The sequence below is a fragment of the Quercus robur genome, chromosome 3 (genome assembly GCF_932294415.1).
Source record: "Quercus robur chromosome 3, dhQueRobu3.1, whole genome shotgun sequence".
In the NCBI taxonomy this organism is placed as follows: domain Eukaryota; kingdom Viridiplantae; phylum Streptophyta; class Magnoliopsida; order Fagales; family Fagaceae; genus Quercus; species Quercus robur.
Window position 1 is genome coordinate 6,304,246 of NC_065536.1, and position 11,915 is coordinate 6,316,160.

General features: G+C 32.9%; 1 protein-coding gene across 4 annotated transcripts; it reads left to right on the forward strand.

Moving 5' to 3' along the window:
* The first annotated feature begins 6,107 nt into the window (after positions 1-6,107).
* Positions 6,108-9,627, forward strand: LOC126716854 (uncharacterized). Of its 4 annotated transcripts, XM_050417863.1 has the most exons (8): positions 6,110-6,269; positions 6,402-6,897; positions 7,886-7,957; positions 8,065-8,303; positions 8,389-8,595; positions 8,723-8,812; positions 8,889-8,990; positions 9,114-9,627. In XM_050417863.1, exons 2-8 carry the CDS (start codon positions 6,780-6,782, stop codon positions 9,423-9,425), a joined length of 1,140 nt encoding a protein of 379 aa, XP_050273820.1. In that variant the 5' UTR covers positions 6,110-6,269; positions 6,402-6,779; the 3' UTR covers positions 9,426-9,627. The 4 variants fall into 4 exon arrangements, with proteins under 4 accessions (XP_050273822.1, XP_050273820.1, XP_050273819.1 ...); XM_050417865.1 differs by having other exon boundaries at positions 6,108-6,897; positions 9,124-9,246; XM_050417862.1 differs by having other exon boundaries at positions 6,110-6,897.
* Positions 9,628-11,915: the final 2,288 nt, after the last annotated feature.

Below are 11,915 nucleotides of genomic sequence, written 5' to 3' on the forward strand. Positions count from 1 at the left end.
GACATCTAGCTGGAATTAAAGGTGATGTGGCTGCATGTATGGGTGTACCTTATGATGTTAGGTTCCAAATGGTTGAGAATTTGAAGGAAATTTCAAAATCTAAAGAACAAACCAAAAAGGATCAAGAAGCATCTAATTATTCGCCATTAGAGGATTCACCAGAATTTGAAGATGTCCAAGAAATTACTCCTAGAGGTAGGGGGTTAGGTAGGGGAAATAGAAGTAGTCCTAGTAATTTTCCACCAAGATCCAATCTTGGCAAGAGAAAGGTTGGTGACATTGATAATTACTTCGCTCCTAGGACAACACCGGGAACTCAACCTTCTATTAAAAGTGTGCTTGCTGGCAAAGAAAAGAAGCGGAGGGTTGATATGGCTGTAGCTAGATGGATGTATGATGCTTGCATTCCAATTAATGCTGTGAATTCTAGTTATTATCAACCTATGCTCAATGCTGTAGCTTCTTATGGTCCTGGATATAGAGGTCCAAATTATCATGCCCTTCGAGTGCCTTTGTTGAGAGAAGCAAAAAAAGAAGTTCAATTGATTGTTGATTCTCATCGTTCATATTGGGCTGATACTGGTTGTACAATAATGGTTGATGGGTGGACTGATACTAGGCATAGAACATTGATTAATTTTCTTATCTATTGTCCTAAATGTATTATTTTTATATGTTCTATTGATGCTTCTGACTTGGTTAAGGATGCTATTACTTTAAGTAACTTGTTTGATGAAATTGTTAATTGGGTTGGTCCTGCAAATATAGTACATTTGGTCACTGACAATGCTGCAAATTATGTAGCTGCTGGAAGAATTTTGTGTGGAAAATATAGGAACATTAGTTGGTCACCTTGTGCAGCACATTGCCAAAACCTAATTTTTAAAGAGATTGGGAAGATGGATCATGTAGCTAAACTTGCAAAACGTGCATCCAAGATCACTGTGTTCATCTATAACCATGTGGCTTTGCAAGCTTGGTTGAGGACTAGAAAAAATTGGACGGAAATTGTGCGTCCAGGGCCAACTAGGTTTGCTACTACTTTTATTGCCTTAGGGAGTCTTAAGGAACATAAGCATAACTTACAAGCATTGGTGACTAGCAAATTTTATGTTGAATCAAAATATGCAAAAGATAAGAAAGCAAAGGTAGTGGTGAAAATCACTCTTGATAATCAATTTTGGAATGATTGTCATGTAATTGTGCATATTATGTCACCATTGATTCGTTTATTACGCATTGTTGATTTTGATGAAAAACCAGCTATGGGTTATGTATATGATGGCATGTATAGAGTAATTGATGGAATTAAAAAAATTTTCAAGGACAAGAAGAGACTATGGGAGCCTTATGTTAATATTATTAAGGATCGTTGGGATAATCAATTCTATAGAGATATTCATGCTGCTGCTTATTGGTTGAATCCTGCATTCCAATATGACACATCCACTCTTAATAAGAGGCTAGAGACACAATCTGCTGTGACAGATGTTATTGAATCAAAAGTTTCAGTTGGTCGGTTGAAGTTGGTGGAGGAATTAAGTCTATTTCGAGAGCGTGAACAAACTTTTGGAAGCCAACTTGCTCAAGAATCAGCCAAGACATCTCAGTCGGGTAAGATAATGTTTACTTTAACTAATAATAAAATAAAAATATGTTTTAAAGATCATAGCTCTTTTTTATATTTTTGGGATAAGTATTGTTGTGTTTATTGATTCATTGTATTATTGTTTTGTGTTTTATATGGAACTTAGATGAGTGGTGGAAGTTGTTTGGATCTTGTGCTCCAACCTTACAAAAGTTTGCAATTCGGATCCTTAGCCAAACAGCTATCTCTTCGGGATGTGAGCGGAATTGGAGTGCTTTTGAACAAATACATACCAAAAGAAAAAATAGATTGGAGCATCAACAACTTAATAATCTTGTGTTTGTTCATTATAACTACCGATTGAAAGAAAGGTATATATTATATAGTTTCTTTGTTTCAATGTTTTTGTGGGGAAATATGAGTGATTCATTGATTTGGTCAAGTGGGTTCTTTGTGATTGTTAAATATAAGTGATTTGGTTACTAAATAAATTATTAATTATGTTCATCTCATGATATAGAGTCAAAAGGAAGAAGTTCAATTTTGATCCTATTGACTATGCAAGTATTGATAAAACTGAATTTTGGGTAGTGGAAGATGAGGAACCTCCATTTCTTGATCAAGAAGAGACTATGGGAGCCTTATGTTAATATTATTAAGGATCGTTGGGATAATCAATTCTATAGAGATATTCATGCTGCTGCTTATTGGTTGAATCCTGCATTCCAATATGACACATCCACTCTTAATAAAAGGCTAGAGACACAATCTGCTGTGACAGATGTTATTTAATCAAAAGTTTCAGTTGGTCGGTTGAAGTTGGTGGAGGAATTAAGGCTATTTCGAGAGCGTGAACAAACTTTTGGAAGCCAACTTGCTCAAGAATCAGCCAAAACATCTCAGTCGAGTAAGATAATGTTTACTTTAACTAATAATAAAATAAAAATATGTTTTAAAGATCATAACTCTTTTTTATATTTTTGGGATAAGTATTGTTGTGTTTATTGATTCATTGTATTATTGTTTTGTGTTTTATATGGAACTTAGATGAGTGGTGGAAGTTGTTTGGATCTTGTGCTCCAACCTTACAAAAGTTTGCAATTCGGATCCTTAGCCAAACAGCTACCTTTTCGGGATGTGAGCGGAATTGGAGTGCTTTTGAACAAATACATACCAAAAGAAGAAATAGATTGGAGCATCAACGACTTAATGATCTTGTGTTTGTTCATTATAACTACCGATTGAAAGAAAGGTATATATTATATAGTTTCTTTGTTTCAATGTTTTTGTGGGGAAATATGAATGATTCATTGATTTGGTCAAGTGGGTTCTTTGTGATTGTTAAATATAAGTGATTTGGTTACTAAATAAATTATTAATTATGTTCATCTCATGATATAGAGTCAAAAGGAAGAAGTTCAATTTGATCCTATTGACTATGCAAGTATCGATAAAACTGAATTTTGGGTAGTGGAAGATGAGGAACCTCCATTTCTTGATCAAGAAGAGACTATGGGAGCCTTATGTTAATATTATTAAGGATCGTTAGGATAATCAATTCTATAGAGATATTCATGCTGCTGTTTATTGGTTGAATCCTGCATTCCAATATGACACATCCACTCTTAATAAGAGGCTAGAGACACAATCTGCTGTGACAGATGTTATTGAATCAAAAGTTTCAGTTGGTCGGTTGAAGTTGGTGGAGGAATTAAGGCTATTTCGAGAGCGTGAACAAACTTTTGGAAGCCAACTTGCTCAAGAATCAGCCAAGACATCTCAGCCAGGTAAGATAATGTTTACTTTAACTAATAATAAAATAAAAATATGTTTTAAAGATCATAGCTCTTTTTTATATTTTTGGGATAAGTATTGTTGTGTTTATTGATTCATTGTATTATTGTTTTGTGTTTTATATGGAACTTAGATGAGTGGTGGAAGTTGTTTGGATCTTGTGCTCCAACCTTACAAAAGTTTGCAATTCGGATCCTTAGCCAAACAGCTGCCTCTTCGGGATGTGAGCGGAATTGGAGTGCTTTTGAACAAATACATACCAAAAGAAGAAATAGATTGGAGCATCAACGACTTAATGATCTTGTGTTTGTTCATTATAACTACCGATTGAAAGAAAGGTATATATTATATAGTTTCTTTGTTTCAATGTTTTTGTGGGGAAATATGAGTGATTCATTGATTTGGTCAAGTGGGTTCTTTGTGATTGTTGAATATAAGTGATTTGGTTACTAAATAAATTATTAATTATGTTCATCTCATGATATAGAGTCAAAAGGAAGAAGTTCAATTTTGATCCTATTGACTATGCAAGAATCGATAAAACTAAATTTTGGGTAGTGGAAGATGAGGAACCTCCATTTCTTGATCATGAGAAGATAGAAAATGCATTATATGAAGAGGGAGCCTATCCAATTGAAGAAGGGTCTTCTAGCCATGTACAAAGAGGTTAGTTTATAACAATTCTTTGCTTAGATGCATATTTTAATTAGACTATTTATTATTTATGAGAAATGATATTGTTCTTTGGTTTTGGAATTTGTATAGATATGGACAATGAAGTGATTGAGGATGATGATGATGACATTAATTTGGAATCATTTGGTGATGAAGATGATGCTCCTCTCGGATTTAGAGATAAAAATCGTCCTATTCATGTTGAAGATGAAGAAGAGGATGATGATGATGATGCTAGTGGTGGAGCATTTGGTTCACATGATGATATTGATTTCAATTTTCTTCATAACAAATGAAGCTTGGGTCTTAAAAGTTAAAACTTAGTAGTTTTTTTGAAACTTTATAACTTATTTGCTATTTGGATGTAATGAACTTATTTGTTATTTGTCATTTGTCATTTGGATGTAAATGTAATGACTAATGAATTTATTGTTGTGGTATGTGTATTTTTTTATTAGAAGACAAAACTATAGATGAGTTGAGTTTGTTTGGATGTCCTACATTTTTTGTGTTTGGGATTGGATGGTAACTTGGGTGGATTTGAAGCAAAGCAGGGAGAATGATAAGCCAAGTCACCATTTTGTACAAATTGTTAACTGTTTTTCCCTGTAATTGCCTAATTGGAGGAGGATTTTTTGATGGGCTTTCAATGACTTGTTGATAAATCAGTAAATGTGTGGCAGTGAACTCTTTGTAATGTGCTAGTCATGAGCCTAATTATGTTTTTAGTATATTAAAAAATTATTAATTATTTATATAATTTAAATAAATATTAATTAAATTATTTATGACGTCACTAGTTCGACGAAGTCCGACCATAAAACTGGTAATTAACTCAATTTTCGGTTCTTTCACCGTACTTGTTTTTAAATCCATGCGATAAACAAATAGCAAACAAGCTACTCGACAAAAGAACTATTTACATGTGCATTCGTGCTTTTTAATATTTAATAAATATCTATTACTTTTAAAAACATAAGTGTTATATTTATAAAACTTTTTATTTTAAAATTAATCTAATCAAATCAATTAAACTACTATTATTTTAATTAAAATATTATTAAAATACTAATTATTCTTTTGATGTAGCAAACTGGCAAACGAAGGCTAGGCACACTGCACAAAGTCAAACCATCTCTACTTCCAACATTTTATTATATTTTATTTACTTTTCATTTTTTTGATCTCTTGTTTTTTCTCAGTCCCTCACATCTTCATTTTTGTCTGACACCTTTATTTATGGCCTTCACCACATCTTTTCATCTTTATCTACACATTGACTTAGACACGCAACTTTGATTTTTCATCATGCCTTCCAAGATTTTATTTAAAGTTTTTCTACAGCACGCCCCTTTTTTTTTTGGAGTCTACAGCACGCCTTTGTAGTAGTTAGTATTAATATTATGAATGTTGTTTCGATTATTTCGGTTTGCCATTAAAACAAAATATTTTGATAATATATCATTGCATACCATCTCAGAGTTTTACTATTTTATAAATATATATATATATATATATATACATTTTGGTAAAAGTTCAAGGCCACACAATTTGTTAAAAATGTTTATAAATTATAAAAGTTTTTTAATATTTTTGATTCTTAAGTTTTAGTTAAAATCTTAATTTTTTTATAAATTCATTATACATTTATATAAAAAATGCAAACCTTTTTTAGATGGCACATGATAATAAATTTTATTTTTTATTAAGATTAAAATTATAAATCTATTTAAATATTTGATATTATTTTGATGTACCGTATTTAAAGTATTAAAAAAAGTAATAAAAAAAAGAAAAGATGTCAGACATAAGTAAAATATAACATTATTTTATTCAAAACAAATTAATAAAGAGGTTTCATGAGATACTTTGGGTCAAGCACATCAAAAAAGACAAAACTAATGTTAAGTTGGATATAAATATTAAAAAAGTGTACATGTGAGTAGCTAACTATCCAGCCAAAAAAAAAAAAAAAAAAAAAAAATTCAGCAAAAAAGTGAGCAGGTGACTTGAGCATTCAATGGGGGCAGTGTCCTTGAAACGTCCTATCATCATCTCAGTTCCAAGGTTCTGACTTTTTATGTAAAAGAAAAAAATAGTAGCTACATAAGTGAGTAATAGTAGCTATAGGCTAGTAATACAGCTGGGAAGTATTATAGTTTATATTCTCAAGGAAATATTTGAGTTCCCACGTCTCATCTTTGCTCCCCAAGTCTGTAAATTTCAAGATTCAAGCATTATAGTTTATGTTCATTCACTTCCTATCTTCTTCTTCATTTTGCTGCCTAAGTCTGTAAAGCTCATCTCTTTTTATATTCTTATTCTTTTTATTTTTACCACTTAGAGCTATGCAAACAGCAAGAGCAAGAGGCGGATTTGCACAAAATTGGGGCGGATTTGCGCATAATCTTTTCTCATCTTCCTCCTCAACACATCCCAGATGGGTTCTGTCTTTTTTATTTTTATTTATTTATTTATTTTTTGCTCTTGACTGCAGTTTAGAAATATTTGAGAGAAAGGATTGTTTGTATTTGGAGGGAAAATGGGTTAGGGATGGGCCGAAAATTATATTTGGAGGGAAATTTTTTTATTTTATTTTATTTTTGCTTTTGACTGCAGTTTAGAGATGTTTGAGAGAAAGGATTGTTTGAATTTGGAGGGAAAATGGGTCAGGGAAAATGGGAATGAAAAAAACACCTAATATAACGGATTTTGTAGTCCCATGATGAGCATGATCCCATGTCTTTCTCCGTCATTACTGCCAATTATATATCACTCATCATCTCTCTCGTTCTTTCTCACATACCCGCTAAACCTGCAGATTCACTGCCGCTGTTCAGGTATTTTTTTTCCTTTACTTCTGGTTAATTTTGTTCTTAGTGTTCTCAAGTTCTCAACTTATTATAATAGGAAAATTGTTAAAAAGTGGCATAAATTTTATTACTTATTAGTTGGCCTGAGAATAGCTTTTTAATCGACATCACTTGATCAACAATATAATATAATATCCAAATTCTAAAATTTACTTTTTATTCTTACCTTAATTTATTTTGATTTTCTCCAATTATAGTTGTTTTCATGAGTCGTCATGGTCAAAACTGATTGGTTCAAAATTGATCCTTCGGTGGGTTGGGGATAGTTCAATATTTATAGTCAACTACACGTAGAAAATAGATTTATTTAAATGTGGACATTTGGGATCTTTTTTCTTTTTTTCTTTTTCCTTCAAATGGGTTTCTAAAGTAATCTTTTGTTTATGGTGATAAATGATGATACCAAAAATGTTAATTGTTTGAACTTTTATTTAGTTGGCTCAATAATTAAAGAAAAATTGTGTCTAGTTCCTTTTCATGGGGATGGAAGAAGTTCACTGGTAAAAGTTCTTTGGTCACTAACAATCTTCTCTCGACAGATATGGAAAGCATTTTGTTTTTTGGTTTTTGTTTATATTATAACTGAAAAAAAAGAGTAGAAGGAAATGATTAGAGTGACTTTTTTTTATCTAGATGTTGTCATTGTAGTATCCTACTAGCTTTGTGAATTCTAATCCTTACTTCACCTAAGATTTTCTTTTGGGAAATTAAGTTCCATCACCTAAGAAAGAACCAGAGACTCTTTTGTTTGGATGTCCATGTTGTGTATCCATTTAAATTCTTTTTCTTTAAGTCCACTATGAATGATTTGTTTTTTAGATAAGTGATATTTCGTTTGTGTTAATGGTTTTTCATTTGCTTTAAATTCTTTTACTTTATTTGCTTTACAATGATTGTTTTTCTTTGTCAATTATATTATTTGTTGGCTTCCTCTCTCTCTGTCAATATATATTAGTTTTTGGCCCCCCAAGAAGAATGTCTCCACCTGATGGACCATCACATGAGATGATTGTCCCTACTGCATCTGGTTAGTGCAAGTTTAATCTTTCATGTAGTTGTCTTTGTTACTATAGAATTTGTATAAGTAACGTTACCAAAATGTTACTGACTATGCTATCTTATTTTTCCTAATAGTTAATATGCCCAACAAACGGAAAAGAGGTAGAAATCTATGCACCAAGTTTAAAAAATTGAGGGAAAATGGACTCGTTCCGATAACCATCCCTCCAGGGGCCAAAGGACCTGTGGGCGAAAATGCTGGTGTGTTTACAAGAAAGGTGGGCTTCATCGTTCGTGAACATGCGAACCTTAGCTATGAATCTTGGTCTAAGGCCCCACAAGAACACCGACAAATGTTGATGAATCGTTTGGTGGTAAGTTGTTACTACAAAGGCTATGGTATTTAAAATTTGTGTAAAAAAATGAATGATAATTGTTTTTTTAATTATTATGATTTAGGCTGATTTCACGTTGGACTCAAATCGCGTTGAGGATAAGATGTGTATGGAGATTTCATTGTCAAGTTGCTATAATAATGTTCGGAGTAACTATTACAAGGAGTACTTGCCATTTAGTAAGGAGAAAGTGAGGGCCAATGTTCCACCAGATTTGACACAGGACAAATGGGATGCTTTATGTGATCTATATGAAACAACCTCATGGAAGGTAAATCTTGTTCATACTAGAATGTTAATAATTTTCAACACAAGTATATTTTCATATATTTTTTGTTATGATTGTTAATTCTCTTTGTTTTAATTATCTTTTTTCTTTTTTATCTAATACTTGTTAGAAAAAGTCCGACCGGAATAAGGAGAACAGAGGAAAGAACAAAACTGGTCACACTTGTGGATCCAAATCATTTATTGCTTACTACGAAGAGGTTGCAACAATTTAATTCATTATTATTTATAATAATGCTAGTGTATACATGTTAATTTTATCTTTATTATGTGCAGAAAAAACAAGGTGGTAAAGAGATTGGAAAAGTGGATTTTTATAAGATGACCCGCACAAAGAAAGATGGTTCTTTTGTGACTACTGCCAGTGAAGATAATTACGTAATTAATATTCCAATTTGTATTCATATATATCAAAGTTTGATTTCATATAGATGATTTATAGATTAAATCTTGAAATAATTGCATAAATTATTTAGTAAAATTTTGTAACTTGTGCCGAAGCTAATGATAGAAAAAGTAGCTGAAGAAGAGAACCAAAGCACTGAGGAGGAAATTTTTACAGAAGTGCTAGGGGCAAGGCAAGGCTTTGTAAGAGGGATGGGGGAATTTGTGATTCCGACCCCAACCCCTTCTTCTCATTTGCGATATGAGACAAGCATGAATATGGAGTTGGAAACCTGCAAGCAAGATTTGTCCAATACGATGCTAAAACTGTCCGATGCGGAGCAAAAACAGGGTGAGTCAGATCAAAAACTTGCTGAAACACAAAACCAAGTGGCACAGTTGCAGAGTCAGGTAGAGGAACAACGTTAGCAACTAGCTATACTGATGGCAAGGTTTGGTAGCTAGTCTATAAGGTGATTAGTTTATTAATATTTGAGACTTTGTTATTACTTGATGAAGACTTTGTTATTACTTTATGATGAACTTGTTATTACTTTATTAGTATTTGAGACAATAGATTGGAATTAAAATTATGTATGTGACATTGAACTTGGGAATTTTTTTTCCTTATTAGTAGTTATTGCCTTTATTCCTTTGATGGTTTCCCAGGTCTCTCCATTTTGTTTACCAAACATAATCTCCATTTTTTATCACTATCATTTACTGTTTTTGTTTTTTGTTGGTATGCTCCAATTAAGTTATATCTTTCAACTTTTCAAAAACCGGTGCCAAAATTTTCAGTGGTGGAAGTTGTAGGTTTGGAAAATCAATTAGGAAATGATAGTGGGGATTTCATTTATTTATTCTATTTACTTAATTGTACTGCTAACTGAATGTGTCTGGTTTATGAACTGGTTTATGGATCGTTTACCGTTCCTGTGATGTAATAGTTTAGGAAAAATAAGTTATCTTCAGTTTGAGCTTTCACTTTTGCGTCTTAGTTTACAAGGAAAAGGTATTTTGTAGATATGAGAAGTGGAGTTGAGAGGTTTTTGAAAGGGATTTTTGCATGGAAAAAGATCACAATCATTTTAAGTGCCATCCCTAAATTATAGGGAGTGTTAATGTTCATTAGAACTGACTCACGTACATAACTATAAGAAATTAGGATTTGACTTTTGGAGACAAAATTAAGAACTGACTCGCGTACATAACTATAACAATGCAACTTGTTCAAAAACTCTTTTTACAATAAATGCATGAAGAAATCATCAAGGAAAAGGAAAATAAAATTACCGTATAAATTTTTTTTTTTTTTTTTGGTTTAAAAGGAACTATTATAAAACAACTAAGCCAAAATGGCTAAGTTAGAGGCAACAAACCTACATACACTTTCCCCATTAGTATCAAAATATACAAAGCTTGCTATTACATCAGATGGGGGAATATCCCAAACAACAAAAGAATCCTGCATCGCTCTTCCTAGCTTAGCCATAGCATCCGTCACTCTATTCGCTTCCCTGAATGCGTGTTGCACCTTGAAGTGCTGAAGCTTGCCCAGCAGCAACCTACAGTCAGCCAGCAAGGAAGAGTAAAATGCATTAGAGGGAGAGTTGGACTGCATTAGCTCAACTACCACCTTGGCATCTAATTCAATCACAAGCTTCTGCACTCCCATCCGGACAGCCAGCAATAAACCATCCCTTAGAGCCCAAAATTCTACTGTAATACTAGTTGTGAAGCCAATAGACCGAGCAAAGCCTTTCACCCATCTACCCTCTCCATCTCTAATCACTCCCCCACCTCCTGCCCTTCCCGGATTCCCAAATGCAGCCCCATCAGTATTTAATTTAAACCATCCTAAGGGAGGTCTTTCCCACCTTACGTTACATATCACCATATTCTTCTGGCACCTAGTCTTACCCACATAGTAAAAATATTCCAAGGCCTGATTTTTACTAACATTATGTAAGTTTTCATTAACAATGCTATTATTGAACACCACAGAATTTCTATGTTTCCACAAGTTCCAAATAGCAAAGGAAAACACATAAGACCACGGCACAGAAGAGAAATGCAAAATCTTACTTTGGCAATTAACTTTTAGCCATTCAAGCCAATCCAAACCAGCTAAGGAACTAACCATATCATGGGGGACTCTAAGTTTAAACCAGAAATTTCTAGCCACCACACACTCTTTCAATAAATGACTAATTGCTTCCGGAGAATTTTTACACAAAGGGCAACAACTCTCCCTTATTATTCCCCTCATAGCTAAAACCGATCTAACAGGAAGACTTTCATGCATACACAGCCAAAGAAAATGAATAACTCTAGGCAACATATCTATCTTTCATATCCACTTCCCTCGGAAATAAGTCTCCTCTTGTTGAGAACCATTCAGCCAAGCATAGGCTGAATTAGTAGAAAAATCTCCATCCTTAGTATGCTTCCACATGATCACATCTTCTCCTCTTCCAACCAATTGCCTTGGAATGACTATAATCCTTTCTTTAATAAAAACCGGCAACTCAAAGGAAATAGCATCCCACTTCCACCCCTGCCCCGAATCCAGAAATAGCTCAGACAACTTCATCTCCATCTCTCTTGAAGTCAACGGCCCTTCTATCATTTCTCTCAATGAGCATCCCCTTATCCAACTATCCTCCCAAATCTTAATTCTTTCTCCACTCCCAAATCTAAATTATCTACTAAGGTGAGAAAGAAAAACTTTTAATATTAAAAAAAGTTATGTCCACAAAATTTTCACAATAAATCTTTTATCTTAAGTAGCAAGTTATTATTTACTATTATTGGTGAGAAAAAAAAAAATTAATGGTGGGTTCAAATTAGAATCATTAATAACTTTTCGTTAAAAGTTTGTTGAAAAAGTATTGTAAATATATTGTAGATGTAACA